Here is a 24487-nt window from a genome sequence, read left to right as displayed (position 1 = left end):
CTCTGGATGCTCCAGTTTCCTCCCACAGTCCAAAGATGTGAGGGTTAGGTTGATTGGCCATGCTAAAATTGCCCCTTAGTGTCCTGAGATGCATAGGTTAGAGAGATTAGCAGGCAAAATATATAGGGATATGGGGGTAGGGCAGGACATGGGTGGAATTGTGGTCGGTGCAGACTCGATGGACTGAAGGGTCTCTTTCTGCATTGTAGGGTTCTATGATTCTAAAGCAGCTCATGATCACCTTCTCGAGAGCAATTAGCAATTGGAATAACTTCCCTAAAGGGCGCTCGTGAACCAGATGGGTTTTGGATAATTGACCCAAACCCCCAGAGCATAACCCTGGATTTGTGGATTATTAGCCCAGAGAAAATACCACTATGCCACTGCCTCCCGTGAATGAATTTTTAAAAACATACATTTTGTTTGTGTCCCGACCCTGAGGATTCCTACAGCAATGTCCTGGGCTGGAAATGATTGCCCTTCAACAATCATAACCATCTCCCAATTTCTAGGTATGATTCCAACCAATGGAGAGATTTCCTCTTGATTTCCATTGACTTCAATTTTGCTAGAGCTCCTTGATGCCACACATCAAACATCATCATCTCAAAGTGGAGAAGATAGAGAGGTTTCAAAAGACGTCTTCCAGTCGAGAAATGCCAGGGGACATCCTTGCATTCTTGGATCATCCTGGAAGAATGAGCAGATTGCCAGAGGACAGCAGCACCAATGGTGGTCAAGTTAGAACTGGCGATCAATCCCCAAACTAGTTATTTTCCATATCCATTCAATGTCATGTCCCTTGGAATGAAAAGTAAAGTTAAAAAGTAAAGTTTATTTATTAGTCACAAGTAAGGCTTACATTAAACTGCAATGAAGCTGCAGTGAAATTCCCCTAGCTGCCACACTCCGACACCTATGTGGTTAAATGTACTTAGCTAGCACATCTTTCAGACTGTGGGAGGAAACTGGAGCACCCGGAGGAAACCCACGCAGACACGGGGCGAACATGCAGACTCCGCACTGACAGTAACCCAAGCCAGGAATCGAATCCAGGTCCCTGGTGCAGTGAGACAGCAAAGCTAACCACTGTGCCACCGAGAAATGAGGGTCATACCGGCGAAAGCCAGGATGGAGAAACAGATGCCTTTTCATGCATATCAAAAGTGGAGGTGAGCGTATGGTTGATGCAAAAATGCTGTAAATAGAAAACCGAAAGTTCGACAATTGGAATTTTGAAACTGCAGTTGTAAGTGAATTAAGGGAGTGTTTCTTCTAAGGCCAGATACAGAAGGATACAGAGTGGGAGGATAAGGGGGATGAGGATAAGTGACACAATGCTAAGGTGGGCAGTTGAGAAAGAATTTAAAACAAGAGGTTAGAGTGATGGAACAAAGTGAGATGTTCAAAGGAGGGAGAGCATTCTAGACAAGCAAGGGGATAGCCCAGGGAGTGATCTGGTGATAAGAGCCACACCATCACTTCAACAGAATAAGCAAGTCACCAAATGCATAATCAGGCAGGCAGCTTCATTTGGAAGAAAAGTGCTATTCCCCCTCAGCCAGGTTTCTGTCTAGACTATGATATAGATGCTGTGAATCACTTTAAGCTCATGGATGGCAAGGACATTGTTCACAACTGAAGACATTCTGGAAGGCGAGGCAGAGAAGGCTGTGGATAATTGGTCCTCTGGCACAGCTCGTAGGGTCAGCACTGGGAGGAGTGATTTAGCCGTGGAAGAGATTATAAAGATTAACCCCAAACTGAGACACAGCAGGAAACAAATTGAAGACTAATTTAAAACAAATCTTGGGACACACTGAATGGTTAGAAAGCAATCCTGCTGCACTTTCACTGTTTTTGCTGTTTGTGACACTAGCTAAATAATGCAAGCTTGGAGCTCACTTCTATCCATTATCTCCAACCTGTTGGTGATCCTAAACAAGCTGGGGGTGGGGGGAGGGGCAAGAATCCAATTCCTACTGCAAGGAATGAGGTAAATCACTTTGAGCTCCAGTCTCCTGCCCGTTGGTTTGGCATGACAGTATTCGTATGGTAGTTTTCGCTTGAAACATGTTAAAAATTCACACAAAGTACACCATAATAATTCTAATCATTTTAATTAAAGGGTAACTGTTTAGTTTTACAATCAGCTCTTAAACAAGCAAATAGGAAATGTGAGTGATAACGTACACAGTGTGCAATCTCAGTTTTCCAGGGTATTTGTGTTTCTCAAGAAGGTTACCAGATGTATGCAAGATCAGATTGAACTATCTGGTTGCAACAGTGGAATACCCTTTTATGAATGAAACCAGTGTTTGAATGTGTATTTGGAAATTTCAGGGGGCTCTGCGTGGGTTAAAATAATATAAACAAACAGATGTCAGTAATTAAGCAAAAAGACATGCTTGATAGTAATGCAGATTCCCTACAGTGCAACTTGTGATCATGCCATATCCATAGAAATGTCTACAAGTAGTTTAAATGTGTTCTTTGCTCATCTGCCTGTAAACTGTTTAAAACAGAGAATAAATGATGTCAATGAGTTAGTGTTTAACCAGAAACATGTTCCTAATGCTTTTATTGAGGTACAAGCCGTGGAAAGCTGGCACGTTAGCAAAATAAAGTTCAGAGTTTGTATTTCACATTCCTTTCATTTCTCTTCTGGTCCTTAGAAGCAAGTGAGTTTTGATATCAATACCAGTGCTTTCCCAACACAATAGGAGTCAGTTTATGAGCTTGCACTGCTGGAGCTGCTCTCATCGACTCTGCAGTTTGGCAGCCGGGACACGTGCCTGCTACTTTAGTTTAGATTAAAAGATGCTGTTAAGGGGAGTGCTGGAGGGGGCGAGGGCAGATGCAGATGTCCAATTTCACAACCTGCTCTGCCAGAAGCAAAGCTCTCCTCATTCTCATCCCTCCAATCTCAGTAACCTTGAGATCCCTAAAATACTTCACTCTGAACTCTCTCTGACTCTGCCCTCTCATCCATCCTCTGACTCTCTGCCCTCCTTTAAGCCCAGCAAGTCAAAAACAGAGTAGCAGTGGTTTTGAACAATTGCTGATTACTCATTGATGCTTAGTAGCACTGACTACACGGAGGTGAATTTCTATAGGGGATTTTCCTGCTGATCTGCTAAAGATACAGCAGATATCTCATGGCAGAAAAGCGGCAGAATATTTTGAGCATCGTGGTTGTCCTGATTCACCTTCCATGTGGGGGCAAAAAAAAAGAGTATCTGTCCACTGCTCTTCAGCTGGAACAAGCTGTTCTTCCTGGCCTAGGGCTCAAAAAGAGATAGCTGCAGACATAGAAGATGTCCAAGTTCTGATTTTCCAACAATCCTTAATTTCAGGAACAGTTCCACTACGTCAGAAGTTGGCAAGTGTTATGCCACTTTTCAAGAAAGGAAGAAGAGAAAAAGCAATAAACTCCAGGCCAGTTAACCTAACATCAGTTGTTGGGAAAACGCAGGGATCTATATTTAAGAAAGTCTTAACAATAAGAACATAAGAAATAGGAGCAGGAGTAGGCCATCTAGCCCTTCGAGCCTGCCCCGCCATTTAATAAGATCATGGCTGATCTGAAGTGGATCAGTTCCACTTTCCCGCTTTCTCCCCATAACCCTTCATTCCCTTGTCTGTCAAAAACCTATCTACCCGTGACTTAAATATATTTAGCGAGGTAGCCTCCACCACTTCAACAGGCAGAGAATTCCAGAGATTCACCACCCTTTGAGTGAAGAAGTTCCTCCTCAACTCCGATCTAAACTGCACCCCCCCGCCCCGCCTTATCTTGAGGCTGTGCTCTCTAGTCCTGCTATCCTTTCTAAGCAGGAAGAATCTCTCTACCTCTACCCTATCCATCCCCTTCATTATCTTATACGTCTCTATAAGATCCCCCCTCATCCTTCTAAACTCCAACGAGTACAGACCCAGTCTCTTTAGTCTCTCTTCATAGTCCAATCCCCTCATCTCCAGTATCAGCCTAGTGAACCTCCTCTGTACTCCCTCCAAGGCCAAAATATCCTTGCGCAAGTGCAGCAACCAAAACTGCACACAGCTGCGGCCTCACCAGTGCCCTGTACAGTTGCAGCAAGACCTCCCTGCTTTTATATTCTATCCCCCTCGCTATAAAGGCCAGCATACCGTTCGCCTTCGTGATCACCTGCTACACCTGCAGACTGGGTTTTTGCGACTCATGCACAAGAACCCCCAGGTCCCTCTGCACCGCAGCATGCTGCAGCTTTTCGCCCTTTAAATAGTAATCCCTCCTACTATTATTCCTGCCAAAGTGGATAACCTCACACTTGCTAACATTGTACTCCATCTGCCAGGTCCTCACCCACTCGCTCAGCCTATCCAGATCCCTCTGCAGACTTTCCACACCCTCCGCGCAATTTGCTTTTCCACTCATCTTCAGAAAACTATGGAATGATCACAACAGGTCACCATGGTTTTACTAAAGGGAAATCTTGTCTGACAAATGTATTAGGACTTTTGAGAACATAACTAGCAGGGTAGATAAAGGGGTATTAGATATTTTTAGAAGGCATTTGATAAAATGCCACACAAAAGAAGGTAGGTAGAACAGAATATAGGAAAATATGAAGTTAGTTACTTTGGTTACGTGAATAAAAAAGGAGAACATTTTTAAAACTTGAGAAACTTGTAAATGTTGATATTCAAAGAGTATACTGGCAACACAAGGAATGCAAGTTGGTTTGCCTCTGCATCAATTAGGAAGGCAAACGTTATGTAGACTGTTATTGCAAGGAGGTTAGAGTAAAGAATAAAAAAATCTTACTACAGTTGTACAAGTTTTGGGGAGATCAATCTGGAATACTGTATGTAATTTTGATCTCCACATTTCATAACCCTTTGAGCAAATCTTTGGAATTCTCCACCCCAGTGGGTTATGGCTGTTCCATCATTGAGTACATTAAAGGCTGGGATAGATGGATTTTTGGTCTCGCTGAGAATTAAGGGAGCGGGTGGAAAACTAAAGTTGAAGCCCAAGATCAAGCATGGTCACGTTAAATCATGGAGCAAGTTCAATGGTCCATGCGGTCTACCCTGTTTCAATGCTCAACAGCTAACATGATTTCCTTGTCTAATCAATCCACTTTTACACCATGTTGATCAATTGCAATTTTTGTTAACTGAGGTGACAAAATTTTTCTTGTTTTATACTGCCTATCTCTGCCAAAAAACACAATCCAGAATCACTCAGGGTACTGAATTCTTCAAATTGTTCATTTGTACATGCTTACAGAGCTCTAGGCATTCTCCCAAGGCTCCAAGATGCTGCAGCCCCATTAAACAATGTTTAAGCTTTTGAAGTCTACAGCCATGTTTCAGTATCTTGTACCCTCATGACTACACCCATTTTCTCCCTAAAGGTTATTTTGCATATGCATCAAAATCTAACTGGTGGAAGGTGATAGCAGAAACCTAAAAAAGACACAAACACATATCTACTGGATCTCCCATTGTGTTGATCATCATGGGTTAGATGATAGTCAGCTACAAGGGTGAAGAATGCTGTAGAGGGAAATAAGAAATTTGCATTTATATTTGTGACAGCTAAGATTTGATACTGTGTGACATAGGCAGGGAGCTCATTGAGACACAGAATGTTTACAGCCTGACCATGTTTATAATATTACTAGCACATCTCCGACATTGATGCTTGTTACCTTTACTGAAGGTGAGTCACTGTTTTACAATAATAAATCACTGATTTGCCTTCTCTGACTTGTATTCTATTGTTCTGATAGCATAGTTCAATATTCTATAAACTTTGCTGAGTTGTGGTCTGCAGTGATTTAAGACATTGATTATATTTGATTACTGATTCTCTTTCAACTTCATTCTTTGGTATTTCAACATTGATCATGCATTGTCCATTTCACCCACTTAATGTATATATTTTGCACCTTTCCACATTAAGTTAGGTTAACCACTTACATGTTCTAACCAACAAACTCTAACTTTTCAGTGCCACTTCCAATTCTACTGCCTCTAAAAGTTTGGTATCATCTACAAATTTGGCCAATGTGTGTTGAGTTTCAGAATTTAAGTCAATGATATGAAATAGAAACATTAGTGACCCAACAGATCCCTGTGACATCTCATCCTGATATGACTCTTCCATCCCGTACTCTCTGCTTTCCATTCAGCATCCAATTTCTTACCAATTTCCAAGATTTAACTGCTTCCACTCTCCCATGGACTTTAGCTGAGTAACAGCCTTTTGCATAAAACTTGGCTTTTAGAAGTCTAATTACATCAGATCATGGAGTTGTCACAGTCCACTTTGTTCTCACTTTCCCAGCCAAGTTGGTTAGTCAGGCAGAATCCTTTTGTATCCATCACTACAATTCTTCATTTTCTGTATTTCAGTATTTGATCAATATTAATATCGTCAGTGTCACCATGATCTCTTTGAAGTTCACATGCTCATTCCTGCACAATCTTCCTTATCTCACTCATTACCCCCTTCCTATCTCTGAAGCTTTAGGCGACTACATTACTACTAAACTACTACTCACAGCAGATCAATACTTCTTGATTAGCCTCCCCTTCTCTTATACTTGATCAGCCTTGGTGGTTCCTTGGACTTGGCCAATAGTTTGAAGCTCTTAACACTAAACTGCCAATTATTTATTAGTCTGAACAGTGGGAACTTGTCTGCAACCACTGTAACAAGGAAAGGAGGCAGATGTAGTGAGGACTCTCATCATGCAACTTAGTTTCTTGGAAGAGAGGGAAACATGAATTTCAAATTGAAAAATTGTTCACCAAAGACTAGCAGTTATAGTTCAAAGTTAAGGTTAACATTCCATTCAATGGCTTCCACAGGAATGGCCCTCTCAGAGCAGCAGCTCAGCATGACTTGGATGGCCACAGTCACAAATTGAGCTGTTCCTCATATTCCACTTGTGGAGCATATAGCCATAACTTCCCTGGTCCGTACTCAAGCATTTGAGGGTTGTCCAGATTTTCTGTGGAAAGTTGAAGTCTGCAATTTCACCCCTCAGGTCAATTATCAGGTTGTGACTGGTGATGTCTGCAGTCAACATGGAGGTTCAGCATCTAGAGGTGGGGCTGTCTCAGTTTGTAGAGTGTGGAGTGCGTTCCAGTTGGGACTTCAGGATTTTAGACAATCGCATGGGTTCAATTTGACATCTTGTGACAACGGAAGTACTCTGTTAGTTGCCAGCTAGTGATGTTCTTGGAACAGGAAATTTTCCCTGCGGACATCAGGAGGTTTACCAGCGATTAAGCAGTCATCATTCAAGTTATATTTCTAAGTACGCGGAAGGCAATTTTTGACTTCTTGCTATGGTGGATAACTGAAAATTGGAAATTAGGGGTAGGGGTAGCACATAGGCTGTCAAACTTTAGGCAGATGTGTAAACGAGCAAAGAGCTGAAGACATTCTTTACAAAAAGCTATAAAAGTGCAACTTCCTTTTCTCTCCTTTTTTCATTTTTTTTCATTCAGAGCCAATCGTTAGCATTTTTTTCCAAGAAGACAACTTAAAAGCATTTTGTTCTGTGCAACAAATGTTTTTCCCCACAGTCTGATTGTTATGTTCGGTCGTAATTGAAACATGATTTTTCAGTTTTTTTTCCTACAAAAAATAACTTGTCTAATGTGGCCACTTTCCCATTCAAAGTACAATTTGCCTATTCCTTTCTCTCAACCATAAATTGGTTGCTTCAGTAACGACAGCTAACTGCCAAATCATTATTAATCTGCAATTAACAGAATATATTTGTAAATTAAGAAGTTTGTTCAGTTTATGCTAGAAGTATACAAACCATAAGAGAGACAGCAGCCACTTGAGGATTGATTTATTTCCTGGGCCCATTGTTATTGGCACTTCTGCCTGGCCTGTGCTTGCACCCCATTACTCCAGCTTATTTACTGGAGTTAACTTTGGGTGGCTTCTAGTTGGACGTACTGTGCAGCAAACCATCCAATGGTAGAATTTTATGAGAAAAATTCGAAGTGTTGGCTAGCATGAAAACGAGAGTTCAAATCTGTTTCTTGGAAGCGTTTTATTCCCCAACCCTATGGATTTAGGCAATGAAAATAATGGGCTAGACAATTTCTAGTCACTATAGGCAGTGGGTGCCAGCAAGTCTGCAGCTCAGGTTGGAGCCATAAGCTGCGCATGTGCAAAAAAAAACACAAACACCAGCTCTCCTGACAGAACCTCGCCCGGGGACATCAGCACGCCTGCAAGTGTTGACTTGGTTTCCCCTCCATGACAACAAAGTAAACTGCACTAATCTCACTGGAATGCTCTAATGGGCATGTGACTCACCCAAACTGCCAAATCTGTCCTAACAAGGAAGAGTTCCATAAAAATCCCAAGGGTAGACAGAGAAGTAGGTCTCCTGTCATCAGAATTTAAATGACTCCTTCTGACCCACAGAGGAAGAGCGTCCAAAACTGCCAGGAGTGCGCCAAGACAGGAGGCGGTATGATCAAAATCTGGGTCCTCACCCAATTCCAGGAGTGGGCACTGGAGCTTGCATAGAGGGGGGGCCCACACCATCAGCGACAACCAGGTCGAGCTGGAGTACAGAAGTGAGCACCTGCCAATCCTCCGCTCATTGGAGATATCTCAAGTAAGTTGCATGCAGCCCAAATTCCTCTTCCTCCCTTGCACTCAACCTTGTCTCCCGTGTTGCAGGGAAGGACCCTGACATGCTTGGCTCATCTGGGATTGCTGCCTCCTTTGCTCTTTCCACCCATTCTTCCCATGACAGCTCAGAAGACCTCTTGGAAGAACGCAATGATGGGGCCTCTGAGGCTGGGCTAGTCTGTCAGCTTCCGCCTTGCACTTTACCATCCCAAAGACTCTTTCATCAGTGGGTCAAATTAGTGGCATAGCATCTGGGTCACTCTCTGGGACGCACTACTCTTCTGCTGATGTACATCAGATTGAGGAAGGTACGTCCGAGGCCTCTGGCATGTGGGGGCCTGTTGGACGTAATGACTCAGGTGGCTCCAGGCTACATGCCTGGCCTCTGCAATCACTTTTCCCTCAGTTGCTGGAGATGCGGCAACAGAGCCAGGGAATGCAGAAGGGGCTGATAGCAACATTGGACCAACTGAAAAGCTGTTAGCAGGAATCCCAGAGGTTTCAGGTGGAGCAGCTATTGCCGGTTCTCAGGTCAACACTGCAAGTACGGTGTCCAGAATGGAAAACCTGCAGCATGAAATCATCACCATAAGTGGCAGGGTCCAAGCGATGGCCGAGTCATAGTAGTCATGATGTGGAGATGCTGGTGTTGGACTGGGGTAAACACAGTAAGAAGTCTGACAACTCCAGGTTTAAGCCCAACCGATTTATTTGATAGTAAACTCACAAGCTTTCGCGGTTAAGCTCTTCGTCCGAAGAGTTTAACCTCGAAAGCTTGTGAGTTTACTATCAAATAAATCGGTTGGACTTAAACCTGGTGTTGTCAGACTTCTTACCGAGTCATAGCAGACCAGGGCTGATTCCTTAACGTTCTCATACAGTGTAGCGCAGTCTACCGAAATCAGAACTTGCCTTTACTATTCTGCAGTTAACTTCTGTATCAATAGTCACTGCTTGGGAGAGGGTGCTGCCAAGATAAGTGATCCACTGCCTGTAGTTTCTGCCCTTTGACTGTGATTATGGGTTCTGTGTATGATGCATGAGGAGCAGACTGGCGCAGGGCTTCAGTCTTTTTAATGTTGATGGTGAGTCCAAAGTTGGCACAAGCCATGGAAAATTTGTCCATACTGACTTGCATCTCTGGGTCTGAGCCAGTATACAAGGCACTGTCATCAGCAAAGAGGAAATCTCTCAGAATAGTCTGTTTCACTTTGGTAATAGCTTCAAGTTTCCTCAGGTTGAAGGGCTTCCCATCCACTCTGTGCTTGAGGCTGATTCCAGCAACACTGTCTTGGAAGGCATCATTCAGCATGGCAGAAAACATCATGCTGAACAGTGTGGGTGCGAGCACACAGTCCTGTTTGATGCCATTGGTGACTGGGAGTGCCTCAGAGGATTCTCTGCCATCCAGTACTCTGGCCATCATGCCATCATGGAACTGGCGTAGTATCTGAATGAATTTAGTAGCCGAACTTTGACATGATCCTCCACAGGCGTTGTCGGCTTATTGTGTTGAAGGCTTTCGCAAGGTCAACAAAGGTTGTGTAGAACTCGCAATTCTGCTCCTGACACTTCTCCTGAAGTTGGCGCGCAGCAAAAATCATGTCAGTAGTCCCAGGACCTTTGTGGAAGCCACACCGTGACTCTGGAAGCAGGCCTAGCTCCAGATGAGTGACCAGACGATTTAGCAGGACTCTGGCGAGGGTTTTTCCTGTGATGGAGAGCAGTGAGATTCCTCGGTGGCTGTCGTGTACGTGCCAATTGCCGTTCCTCTTGTACAGGTGTACGATGGAAGCATCTTTAAGTTCCTGAGGAATGGATCCTTGCTTCCAAAAGGACTGGAACAATTTGGTGAGCTTCTTGATAAGTACAGGGCCAGCAGCTTTATAGATCTCTGCGGGTATGGCATCTGCCCCTGGAGTCTTTGCCACTGGATAGCTGGCTTACAGTTTGTGACTTTAGCTGCTACTGGTGAGTCATCCATGGCGTTGTTGATGCCAACCTGGGGAATCCTGTCTATTGCCTCATCGTTAATAGATGACGATCAGTTGAGGATGGCTTCAAAGTGTTCAGCCCATCTCTGCAGGATCTGAGCCTTCTCTGTAATGAGCGTTGTACCATCTATACTCAGGAGGGGGGTACTCCCGAGAGACTGAGGTCGGTAGAGAATGTTGAGGGCTTCATAGAACCGTTTCAAGTCGTTTCTGTCAGCGTATCCCTGTATTTCACCTGCCTTGGCACTCAGCCAGGCATCCTGCATTTTTCGCAGTTTATTCTGGACTGTCCTGTGAGCACTGGTAAAAGCATTTTTCTTGGCAGCTGAAGATGGGTCGTTCGAACAGGCCCAATGAAGACGGTGCTTTTCAACAAGTAGAGCCTGTATCATTCTCATCGAAGCAATCATTCCGCCTACGGGTGGAGGGCCCGAGCATCTTCAGCGCAGATGTACGAACAGAATCACTGAAGCTTTCCCAGTTGTCCTCAGCACTGCCTGCAAGGTGTAGGTCAGCAAGCCAGATAGGCTGGGCGAATGGGCCAGGAAATGGCAAATGGAATTTAATGTTGGCAAGTTCGAGGTGGTCCACTTTGGTAGGAATAATGGTAGGAAGGATTATTACTTACGGGGAAAAAAACTGCAGCAGGCAACGGTGCAGAGGGACCTCGGGGTCCTTGTGCATGAGTCGCAAAAACCCAGCTTGCAGGTGCAGCAGGTGGTCAGGAAGGCGAATGGGATGCTGGCCTTCATCGCGAGGGGGATTGAATATAAAAGTAGGGAGGTCTTGCTGCGGCTGTATAGGGCATTGGTGAGGCCGCAGCTGGAGTACTGTGTGCAGTTTTGGTCACTGTACTTACGCAAGGATATTTTGGCCTTGGAGGGAGTGCAGAAGAGGTTTACTAGGCTGATGCCGGAGTTGAGGGGGTTGAGGTATGAGGAGAGGCTGAATAAATTAGGCTTGTACTCGTTAGAGTTTAGAAGAATGAGGGGAGATCTCATTGAGACGTATAAGATGATGAATGGGATGGATAGGATAGAGGTGGAGAGGCTCTTCCCGCTCAGAAAGGACAGTAGGACTAGGGGGCACAGCCTCAAGATAAAGGGGGAGCGGTTTAGAACGGAGTTGAGGAGGAACTTCTTCACTCAAAGGGTGGTGAATCTCTGGAATTCTCGGCCCGTTGAAGTGGTGGAGGCTACCTCGCCAAATATTTTTAAGACGCGGGTTGATGGGTTTTTGATAGGAGAGGGGATTAAAGGTTATGGGGAGAGGGCGGGAATGTGGAACTGAGCCACGACAGATCAGCCATGATCTTATTGAATGGCGGGGCAGGCTCGAAGGGCTAGTTGGCCAACTCCTGCTCCTATTTCTTATGTTCTTATGATTTCTAAGTTTTCAGCCAGTGCTGACGTTATGCTGGGGTTCTTTAGCTTGGCAGCATTGACTCTTTTCATAACTGTGCTTCCTTGTGGTCGCCCCTTGGGTCTGATGCGGAGCCTCATTTTGGAGGCAATGAGCCTGTGATCCGTCCAGCAATCAGCACCACATATAGCCTTGGTCACTCTGACATCCTGCCTGTCTTAGCAGTGAGGCCTCCCCCAAAAAAAACACACAAGCAGGCCGCCCCATCCAAAACGCAACATGGCACCACAATTCAACCCATCCCCCTCCACCCTGGCAGCATGAAGCCCTATAGACATAGCAACCTACCTCTTTGCTCATGTTCGCTGCTGCAGCAGGCTTTTATGGAAGAGGTATTTTACTCGCCAATTGCAGCTGCAGTGAATGAGGTCATTTAGGCAAGTGAGGTGGGGCAATTGCAAGTGAATGAGATTTAGATGAATGCATGAGGTGGTAAAATCGCAGCCAACACGAGAGATGGAATTAGTCTTTTCGTCCTTGTGGGGTTGCAACAGGATGATATGTCCAGCAGCTTCTGGGACAGCTGACTTTTTTTTAAAACAACTTGGAGCGTCGGAAACGTAATGATTGGCACAGTATTGATTAATTTCTCTTGGAAAATGTAACATTGAAACCCTTCCTTCACATAGCATGTGAATGCCAGAAATACACAATAAATCAGCAGTGCGATGAAACAAACCATGGAAAATAACTCTGAATTGCATAATTATCAATTGCAATTGATGATGATATATCTACCCATCACTGAATTGCTACCGCCATTTACAGTAATGCTGGTGAGTGCTGAACAGTTTGCTGTTTCATTGGAGTTATGTCAGTGTAATGTCAGAGCTTGATCTGCTCTTAATACAGAGATATACAGAATATGGTAAACCGCAAGTCGAGAAATGCAGCTCACAATGGTGGTTGATTCCTTGATCATTGCTTGAGTAACTTTAATCTAAGGGACAAATCCAGGAAAAGGCAATTCTTCTGGAAAAGCATAACCAGCAGCTCAACCACCAGTTGAGTTGATGGCCTGTTTCAGTGTTGTCTGTCCTAAATAAATTTTATGGAATTGTGAAAGTCTTGACTTCTTGAGTTTTCATGAAAATGCCAACAAAATTGTATGACACCAATTTCTACAACAGGTGACGCCAATACACATCAGGAAAACAAATTTGCTTCATTTGAATTTTTGTTTAAAACTGAAGTTGAAATGGACTACACAGCAGCACGCTGACTAAAAATGTTTATGGTATGGTTAAGAAGAAGGTGCTTCATCCTTAAAAAGGAGCAAATTTAGTGAGGGGAAGAATTGACGATGGCCACATTTGGGACATAAGAGGGAGTCATGCAATGGCACCCAAAAACACTTTTGAAATAGGCAGTCATCCCTGTGATTTTACTGTTGGACTTTTTTTTTAAACTTGTGTACATGATCTTAATTTCACAAAGGATATTTTACAACTGAAGCTATGTTACAATGTCCACATAATTGGAACTTAATTTAACCAAAAAATTTAAACAGATTAATTTTGATTTTCTTCCATGTTTATACACTATAATTATAGGTCACACAATTTGGTAGAAGCTACAAAGCAACTATAGCTTAAACTAATGTCCAAAGCATCAAAAATCAGAGAATGTTTCTAGCACATAAAGTGATTGTTCAGCCATCACGTCCATGTCTGCTCCCTGCAAGAACACCTCAGCTAGTCACTCTCCCTCTGTAGCCCTGTACATTTTTTTTCTACTGATAATTATCCAACTGCACCTTAAAAGACTAAATTGAATCTGCTTCCACCACGTTCTCAAGCAGTTTATTCCAGATCCTAACCACTAACTGTGTAAAAATAATTTTCTCCAATTGTTTTTTGATACTTTTATCATTCACCTTAAATTGGCATTCACTGGTTCTCCACATTTCCACTGATTGCTTGCTAGGTGCTCCATCCAGACTTACGAACGTCGGGTGGTCACGCTGGTAAAACTTCCCCCTCTGATTTTGAATACCTCTATCAAATCTCCTCAGAACTTTCTCTTTTCTAAGGAGATTTATCCAATCTATCTACAAAACTGAACTTCCTTATCCCTCGACCCATTCTCAAATCTTTCCTGCACACTTTCTAATGCCTTCACATTATTCATAAAATGTTCTGCCCAGAACTGGATACAAAACTCCAGTTTAAAGCCAAGCCAGTGTTTCATAAAAGTTCACTACAACTTCCTTACTGTCTGCATTCTACAGTCTAGATTTTCACAGAAGATGGGCATCAGCAGTTGGGAATTTTCCTGACCCCAAGATCTCATCTCCATCCCGAAGGACCCTGCATGCACTATTTTCATGTCAGGGAGGCAAGTATAGTCTGGAAAAGTGCCACCGCCGCTGGAAGCAGGCTTGAAGTGGCGACAAAGGCAGGCAAATGGCAAGACTGGCATGTTAGATGGCACATCTCCATTTATTGAGACATCACCATGATTGTAAGGCCATCTAGCATCAACAGTAGTAGTTTGTACAGATGGTCAGACAGGACAATGCTAGCTTTGTGTACTTGATAGCTTTATTACCTGAAAAGAACTTGAACCCACTTTGAAGAGTGCCTTCTATGTGTTTAGCTGGACAAGCTAAAGAGGTGTGAAGCAGATTTAAAATTTCCTCAATGGGGCTTCACTGTCTACACTTGATTGATAGCCTTTTTTTAACTCATTTGTGGGACATGGGTGTCTGGCTGGCCAGCGTTTATTACCATCCCTAATTACCCTTGAGAAGGTGATGGTGAGCTGCCTTCTTGAATTGCTGCAGTGAATGTGCTATGGGTTGATCCACAATGCTGTTAGGGAGGGAATTCCAGGATTTTGACCCACTAACTGTGAAGGAATGGCGATGTATTTCCAAGCCAGGATGGTGAGTGGCTTGGAGGGGAAATTGCAGGTGATGGTGTTCCCATTTATCTGCTGCTCTTGTCCTTCTAAATGGAAGTGGTTGTAGGTTTGGACGGTGCTGTCTAAGGATTTTTGGTGAATTACTGCAGTGCATCTTGTAGATAGTATACATTGCTGCTACTGAGCATTAGTGGAGGAGGGAGAGGATGTTTGTAGATGTAGTGCCAATCAAGCTTTGTCCTGGATGATGTCAAGCTGTTGGAGCTGCATCCATCCAGGCAAGTGGGGAACGTTCCACTACACTCGTGACCTGTGCCTTGTAGATGGTGGATAGGCTTTGGGAAGTCAGGAGGTGAATTACTTGCTGCAGTACTCCTAGCCTCTGACCTATTGTAGCCAATGTGTTTATGTGGCTGAGAAAATTATTAGTACAATGTTATTCAAAGAGAAGGTTGAATTTTTTTTGGTTCTTGACTTGAGGCTACGGAATTCCTCATTGTTCACAACTGCTCTGAGATACCTTGAATCATGTTTCCTAACAAAACGTGTCCAACTGCATGAAAGCAATGTCAGTTCTCTGTATTACATTTCATTGTGTGTCTGGTATTGCTGTCTATGCAAGTCTATTACTATCCTTCTCACAGTTCACAATACTTCCATATTCTGTATCATATTCATTTAAATTATCATAACTTTTTCAATCAAAAGCATCAGCAGGAGAAAAGTAAGAATATGTCAAAAGACACACCAAGTTAGATGCTTATTTTGTTTTAATACCTCAGCAGGTCATTCACAGGCAGATCTAGGGAGCATAATTTCAGAATAGAGGATCACCCATTTTGAATGGAAAGGGGAAGAAATTGCTTCTCTCGGACATCATCAATTTTGGAACTCTCTACCCCAAAGGATTTGGTAGCCTGATTAATTGAATATATTCAAGACCAAAATGAAAGATCCTTGATCTACAGGGAGTCAAGGGTTCTGAGAAACAGGGGCGATTAGAAGTGGAGCCATAGCCAAGATCAGATCAGGCATGATCTTAGTGACTTGTAGGCATGACCTAATAGGACATATGGTCTATTCCTGATTCTATTATGCCCTCATAACCAATCTTGCCAGATGTTATATTTGTTAATGCGTCCGGCGCTAAAATATATTTTGATATGCTATATATATAAAATATATATCCATCCAAAAGAACAGTCACTCTTTAAGCTGGCTTCATCCACAAAATTTTTAATTCTGTGAAAAATGCCTGATTATTTGTACCAGAAGGTGACATCTCGGAGGTGCTTTTATGAGACAGTGGGCATTCCTGCCTCTGACCCAGAAGCTCCAGGTTCCATTTCCACTTCAGGACTTAACAGTCAAGGAAGTTGCTTTCATAACACAGCCAAACAGATTAAATGTCAACTTGTATATCCTTCCAATATATGTCAATGGCAAATGGCAAGCACTAACACAGATTCGTGATCAGCCGTGTAATGTAAAGAAATTAGAGGTTCTATCATTGCGACCCATATCTCCAGGCTACAACATGCTTGTAAAAGTCTATATTGCCACAGCAACCTGAACTGGGTGGCCAATGTGGCTCAGATTGGTGCCGAAAGCAAGGGTTCAATCCCCATTCTGGCAGGGTGGATTTGGGATTGCAAACTGCCAAGGATAAATAAGATTAGAGAGTTGAATGCATGGCACAAAGATTGGTATGGAAGAAATAGGGCACTGGCACCTACACTGGGAAAAGAGGGAGCTGTACTGTTGGGACGGCCTTTACGTGAATTGCACTGGGACCAGTACATTAGCGAATCACATAACTTGGAATGTAGGGGGGACTTTAAAGCAAATACAAGAGTGCAGAATTCATGTGAGGAAGCATTTGAAGAGTTAAAATGAAAGTTTAGTCAATAGTGTAGGGTAGCAATGTGGGTAATGATGATCAGAGAGTGACAGGAAGGGACAAAGTGTAAAAACAAAAGTGCATCATCAAGTAAGAGAAAAATAGTAAGTAGGCAGCATTAAAAGTTCTTCATGTGAATGCACATAACATTCATAACAAGATGGGTGAAATGATAGCATAAATGGAAATAAATGAGTTTGATCTGATAGTCTTACAGCGATATGAATGTGGGTGGCACCTGAATTTTCATGAGTATTTGACATTTTGGAAGTACAGGAAGAAAGGAGAAAGAGATGGAGTAGCTCTGTTAATAAAGCATGATAATAGTTCAATGGGAAATGTTCTTGGATCAGAGGATGAAAATGTAGAATCAATTTGGGTGAAGATAAGAAACAGGAAAGGAAAAAAGTCACGTGGAAATTGTTTAAAAGCCCTGTGACAGTATCTACAGGACAGTTCATAAATCAATATATTATGGGGGTTTAAACAAAAGGTATTCTACTAATTGTGGGAGATTTTACTCTTCATATAGATTGGACAAATCAAACTGACTAAAGTAGACTGGAGGATGAGTTCACAGAGTGTATTTGGGGCAGTTTCTTAAAGTATTATATCTTGCAACCAACCAGGGAACAGACTACTTTAGACTGTCATCTTATTAATTAATTATCTCATAGTAGTGGATCCTCTAGGTAAGAGTGGTCATACCATTATAAAACGTCACCTTCAATTTGAGGATGGGAAATTTAGGTCTGAATCTAAGTCTTAAAATTGCATAAAGGCAATTATAAGAGTACGGAGCCAAAATTGGCTAAACTGGAATGGAAAAATAGGCCAAAACATAAGATAGTAGAGATGAAATGATAGATATTTGAAGAGATATTTCATAACTGCAGGCAATGTTAAATTCAATTGAGAAAGAAAGATACTATGAGAAGGTTGCACCATCTATGGCTAGCTATGAAAGCTAAGGATGGCATCAAATTGAATGAAAACGTGTACAATGCTGCACAGATAAGTGGTAGCCCAGAAAGATTAGGAATATTCTAGAAATCAAAGGATGACTAAGTAAATAATAAGAAATTAGAGTACAAGGGAAAAGTAGCAAGAAATATAAAAACAGACAGTACATAAAAAGTAGAAGAGTAGGTACAGTGAGCATTAGGTTTTTAGAGGGTGAGACAGGGGAACAAGGAAATGGCGGACTTTGTAAAAACACTTTGCATCTGTCTTCACAGCAGAAGGCAATAAAGCAACCCAAAAACAGCAGAGGGATAAAGAGAGGAATTAAAACGATCGTATGCACAAGAAAAAGAAAGTACTCAGTAAACTAATAAGGCTAAAGATTGACACATCCCCTAGATTTGACGGCATACATCACAGGATCTTAAAAGAAGTGGTTGCAGAGATAATGAAAGCATTGGATATAACCTTTGAAAATTCTTTAGATTCTGCAAAGATTGGAAAATGTCAAATGTAACATCACTGTTCCAGAAAGGAGAGAGCCAGAAAACATATAGAACTATAGACCAGTTAGTCTATAGTTAGAAGCCATTGTTAAGAAAGAAGTGGCAGAACATTTAGAAAATGTAATCAGGTAGAGTCAACATGATTTTGTGAAAGGGAAATCATGTTTAACCAATTTATTAGAGTTCTTTGAGGGTTTAACAAGTAGAGAATAAAGGGGAATTAACAGGTGTGGTGTATTTAGATTTCCAAATTCAATGAAGTATTATATGAAATGTTACTTCATAAAATAAGAATTCATGGTGCTTGGTATTATCTGTCAGCAAGGATTCAGGACTGGCTAACTAAAAGCAAACAGAGTCAGGATAAATCTTCAGGTTGGGTGACTGTAACGAGAGGAGTGCCACATTGACCAGTGCTGGGGTTTGAAATAATGATCAATATTGAAGACTTGGCTGGAGGGACAGACTATGAAGCCAAATTTGCTGACAATACAAGACAGGTTGCAAAGCAAGTTTTGAAGAGGATATAAAGAGTTTACAAAGGGATATAGGTAGGATTTTAAAAAGTAGATGGAGCAAGGCATGGAAAAGTGAGAGACTGCGCACTTTGGCAGGAGGAATAGAAAAATAGAATATTACTTAAATGGACAGAGATTGATATACAAAGTGACCTAGGTGTCCTCTAACAAGAATCACAAAACTTAAGTATGCAGGTATGACAAATAATTAGGAAATCAAACTGAATTTTCGCTTTTATTAGACTATAAGATATGGGAGCAGAATAAGGCCAATTGGCCCATTGAGTCTGCTCTGCCATTCAATCATGGCTAATAAGTTTTTCAACATCATTCTCCTGTTTTTTCCTGTAACCCTAAATCCCTTTACCAATCAAGAACTATCTCTGTCTTAAATGCACTCAATGACCTGGTCTCCACAACCTCCTGTGGCAATTAAATCATAGATTCACCACCCTCTGGCTGAAGAAATTTCTCCTCATCTCAGTTCTAAAGCATTGCCCCTTTACCCTGAGGCTATGTTCTTGGTCCTACTCTCTCCTACTAATGGAAACATCTTCTCCACAATCACTCTACCCAGGCTTTTCATTATTACATAAATTTCAATGAGATTCCCCCTCATCCTTCTATGCACCATCGAGTACAGGCCCAGTGTCCTCAGATGCTGCTCACACTTCAAGCTTTTCATTCCCAGGATCATTCTCATGAACCTTCTCTGGACCCTCTGCAAATCCTAAAATTATTTGCAAGATTCTAAATGTAGCTTCACCAGAGCCTTATAAAGGCTCAGCAGGACATTCCTGCTTTTGTATTCTAGCCCTCTCAAAATGAGTGTTAACACTGCATTTGCTTTTCTAACTACCTACCCATTGTAAGGTGAATGGAGTCTAAAAGTTGTTCCACCCATACCATCCTTACATAAGGAGATCATATACCTGAATTGGAAGCAGTTCAGAGAAGGTTCTCCGAAGGAAAGCAATAGCAGGCTGAGCTTCTATTAACTGGAGTTTAGAAAAATGAGAGGTGATCTTATTGAAACATAAGATTCTGAGGGGGCTTGACAAGGTAAATGTTTAGAGAAAGTTTTCTCTTGTGGAGGAATCTAGAACTAAAGGCACAGTTTTAAACTAAGGCATTTAAAGTAACACAATTTAAGATAGAAATGAAGAGGAATTTCTTCTCTCTGAGGGTCATTAGTCTTTGGAATTCTCTTCCATTAAGAACAGTGGAAGCAGGGTCCTTAAATATATTCATAGTGGAGTTAAACAGATCCCTCGGTCGACAAGGGAATTAAAGATTGTGGGAGGGAGCCGGCGGGGTGGGGGGGGGGGGGGGGGCGGGGGGTGTGTGTGTGTGTGTGTGTGTGTGTGTGTGCAGGTGGTGTAGATGGGAAAATGAAATTGAGGCCACAATTAATAAGCCATGATTTTACTGAATAGCAGAACAGGCTTGATGGATCAAATAACGTGCTCCTGTTCTAATTTATGATTTTTTTTAATCTTCACTGCCTTGACAGTGAACAGGTGGAGTGGGTCATCCACCTCCACAGGACCCGCATCAAACCAATGCGATGGAAATCAGGTCAAATTCATAATGGGTGGATGATTCACTCCTCCCAATCATCTTTTTGAACCCAATATTCCAAGTGGTGAATGTGAATGAGTTAACATAGGGACCTACAGTTCAGGATGGGCACCATTATTGGTTGAATTGTGGAGGCAAAGGACATTCTGAATATTAGCAAAAAGATAAGGTTTATGGAATAAGTTTGAAAGACATTTAATGCCAGAAGATTAGCTCTTAAATGTGGTTTCTCCACAGAAGGCAAATAAACAAAATATTTACTTTTATTTTTTAGTGTCACAAGTTGGCTTACGTTAACACTGCAATGAAGTTACCGTGAAAATGATAATTAATGTATATTGAGTCATGAGCACATTAAAACATGGATGCTGACTGGCCTGCTGTGTGCTTCCAGCAATTTTGTTCAATTAATCATTTGTAAAAGATGATACTTATGATTGAATCTTTCAAGCACTGAAGGTCTCATACTAGGGCCAACTCTCACTTTTACTGATCTCCCATGTAACTATAAAGAGAACACACCCATCTTAAAATCATAAAGGCATTTAAGTTGATTATCAAAGTTTAAAATTCTGATTTTTTTTTTGATTATTGACTATTTCACAAGTATTTATTTCACTAAGATAACAAATAAATTTCTCACTTGGTAAGGAACGATGCTCTCATGTGCAGTCCCCCATCGTTTTGCTTCCTTTTTGCCAGTGAGATAATTTGCAGCGATGTGGGTCAGGCAAGCAACCTGATTGAAACAAAGAAATGACAACCAACAGTGAAAAGAAATTATTATTATTATTGAAAACTACTTTCTCATCACTAATTAAATTTCTTTGCCTTGAAACAAAAAGAAACAATTTGCTAAAAGTTTATTATGGGGTCAATTATTTCATCTTATTACTATCAGGTTAGTGACACAGTTCAAATAATCAGAGGAAATTAAAGAGCAAGGTTAGAAAAAACATCTTTACATGGTTCAAATGCGGCATTCGCTGCTACAAACTATTGTTGAAACCAAGCACATAAGTACCGTCAAATAGTAAATTAGGTAATTCCTTGAAAAGGATATGAAAACAGGAATGTCCAAGAGGAATTAAACTTGCTGGTTACAATGTGGAGAAAATGACTTGTTGAGCCAACTGTTTGTTTTTCTTTGGGAACATTGTAGAATTTAGGTGGATATAATTCTAATACGAGACCCAGTCAAGTGAAAAATCGTAAATGAACAACCTTCCACACTTTTCATGAACTCAAGAAACAGAAATTAAAAGTGGACATTGAAAGTGTTGCTTATGAATCAATTTATCTTTTCAGTTTCATTGAGGATTAAGTTCAATGGTTTATAAACTGGAGGGGGAGGAACTGCTGAACTAGAAACTGTCCCACTAAAAGAATGAATAAGTATCTTAATCTGTGAAACCAAAAAGAAAAAAATAATTTCACCCCAAGAAAGTGCAATTATTTACTATATTATACCATAAAATATACTTGAACATCAAAAACTCCCCACTTTCTAGTCAGAGATTTGTGCTCCTATTCCTGCAGCTGTGGGCTGAGGCAGAGAAGTTGGAAGAGGGCCTTGTTAGGTTGTGTGTTCTTCAACCACTAACTTCCTCCTGTCATCCACATCCCCAATGTTCCTGTGTCACAGGCGATTAGGAACTCAGGAGCATAAAATCTGTCGCCCAATTTTAACCATTATAGACCTGGAGCTGAAACGATTATTAGTAGCAATTTTAAGTACCATATCACTCTAAGATATAAATACAACTTTACTACCAATCAACTTCAAAATTCCACTGGACAGCTAAATACCATGCCAAAACTTTAGTTTCAATGCGCTTGATATCTGAATTCAATGATTGAGGATCACAAATATAAAAGGACATTAACGTTATATCACATAATGCACTTGAGATGTCGTTCTCATTAATGCAAATTTAATCCGAGTTTAATTTACCCGTGTAAATCCTCTTTGAATTTCTTTCGTGGTGTGATATAAAGAAATAATCCAGAATTAATTGAGTGGAACCATTTTTAAGCAATCTTGGTATGGTCAAAAGATACTAGGGATAATTGTAGCCCTAATTGCATAGTGACAACCAGTTGTCGGGAGGGCAGTTAAAATCATCTGTGGGACTTACTTGTCACATTTCCTTTCCTTAACCAGCTATTTTTACCTGACCTTTGAGCAGGCACACAGTTCACCAAAGAGCAAACCTTTTAAACTATTTTTTTTAACTTCCCTTGCATGGCAAGGAGGAACAGGAGTGGTATTTATATCCACGAACATTAAGAGACACAAGAGATGAAGTAAATACTAAAGGCAGAATTTTGTGGAGGCAACGGGGTCTTGACTGCTGGCTGTCCAGCAAGAAAACAGCAAGAATCCCTCTTCTCGAGAAGGCCCATCCTGTTCTATTCAGATACTTGACGCACCAGCAGCAGGCCTTCCCCAAGATCAAGGGTCCCAGGTGGCTGGCAGCTCTGCTGAACAGCAGCCCAAGTTGAAAGGTGGTGGCTGCTACTGGTACATCATTCACTAAAGGCCTTCGATCTTCACTGGACTAAGGCCAAAGGTGAGTGACAGCAAGAGGGTTGTCACGAGGAAAGGGATTGGCAGCAAGGGAAAGATTATGACTCCCAGCAGGCCCCCTCTTGCCCATGATGAATCCCTCAATCAGGCACTGAATGTCTTTGAATGAGGAACCTCAGGCCTAGAGTACCTTTGAATGAAGAACCTCCCGAGAGCTGACAAGCAATCCAGCACAGATTTGCTTGTTGGGCTCCCTGTGCCTGCTGCCCAGCCTTGCATTAATACCAACTGTGAAGCCAACTTAAGAAGCTCAATTGATGATAGGGCACACAGGTCCTCCTGGAGTTTTCCACCACAAACTTAATTGAAATGGAAACAGGAAAGTGGCCCAATTAAATATCCCCTCATCATCAAATTTGTCACAGAGAGCCCAAGATTCTGCTCAAAGTCCAGGAATAAAGTTTCCATGCGTTTGCTCTTTTATTCAATTCAATTATGGTTGATCTGCATACACCTTACCTCCATTTATCCACCTCAGTTCCGTACCCCTCGATACCCTTCCTTAATAAAAATCTTGGAAACTCCAATTGTTCCAATATCCACACCCTTTTGGGGGAGAGAATCTCCCATTTCTACCATGCTTAGTACAAAAGTGCTCCTCATAATTCTCCTCAAATCACAATTCATCTCATAAGTGTCCTGAATCTTACTTAAAGATTACCTTCTCCTCACCTTGATTTCCCAAACAGAGGAGATAGTTTAACTGTATTTACCTATTCAAATCCTTCCAACAACGTAAATATAATATATGAAAGAGTTACTGAAGACAAACAATATCTGGCTACAGTAGAAACAAGTTAAAATGGCACCCATTTTCAAACAGCGGCAACTCAGTCCAGGAAATTACATACATGAGTCGCACAATAATAAAATCTGAAAATAGATAATACATAAGTTGGAGGGGCAAATATGCACTAAGTGCCACTCAACGAAGTGATATCATGATGGAGGGAGCCTGTAAAGTGGAGTGACACACCGGGCTCAATGTTGGACCCGCTACTGTTTCTAATTTCCATCTTAGCTACAGAAACTCAGTATCAACTGGCCAAACCTACCACATGGAGGTTGAGGTGACAGCTCATTATCAAGCCAATAACCTACAAAATAAAAACAGGAACAGCTGAAAATACTTGGCAGGTCTAGCATCATCTATGCATGATGTGGAGATGTCAGCGTTGGACTGAGGTAAACACAGTTAGAAGTCTCACAATGCCAGGTAAAGTCCAACAGGTTTATTTGGTAGTAAACGCCACTAGCTTTCAGAGCACTGCTCCCTCATCAGGTGAGTGGGGAGTTCTGATCACAAACCGGGCATATAAAGGCACAAACTCAATTTACAGAATAATGTCTGGAATGCAAGTCTTTACAGCTAATCAAGTCTTAAAGGTGAAGACAATGTGAGTGAAGATAGCCTTAAGCATAGGTTAGAGGTGTGAATTGTCTCCAGACAGGGCATTAAGTAAGATGTTGCAAGCCCAGGCAAGTC

At 41.8% G+C, this 24487-nt stretch overlaps 1 protein-coding gene across 2 annotated transcripts in view; it reads right to left on the bottom strand.

The window, feature by feature from the left end:
• Positions 1-24487, bottom strand: part of sugct (succinyl-CoA:glutarate-CoA transferase) — a 463614-nt gene that overhangs the window by 293985 nt on the left and 145142 nt on the right. For both annotated transcript variants that reach the window (XM_080193630.1, XM_080193629.1), the window contains exon 9: positions 21055-21150. In XM_080193630.1, coding sequence (XP_080049756.1) covers positions 21055-21150 — 96 coding nt within the window. The remainder of the gene's footprint in view (positions 1-21054; positions 21151-24487) is intronic.

The sequence above is a fragment of the Carcharhinus amblyrhynchos genome, chromosome 8, assembly GCF_965287045.1.
Source record: "Carcharhinus amblyrhynchos chromosome 8, sCarAmb.v2.hapA, whole genome shotgun sequence".
NCBI lineage: Eukaryota > Metazoa > Chordata > Chondrichthyes > Carcharhiniformes > Carcharhinidae > Carcharhinus > Carcharhinus amblyrhynchos.
This window is presented reverse-complemented; position numbering and strand designations above follow the sequence as displayed.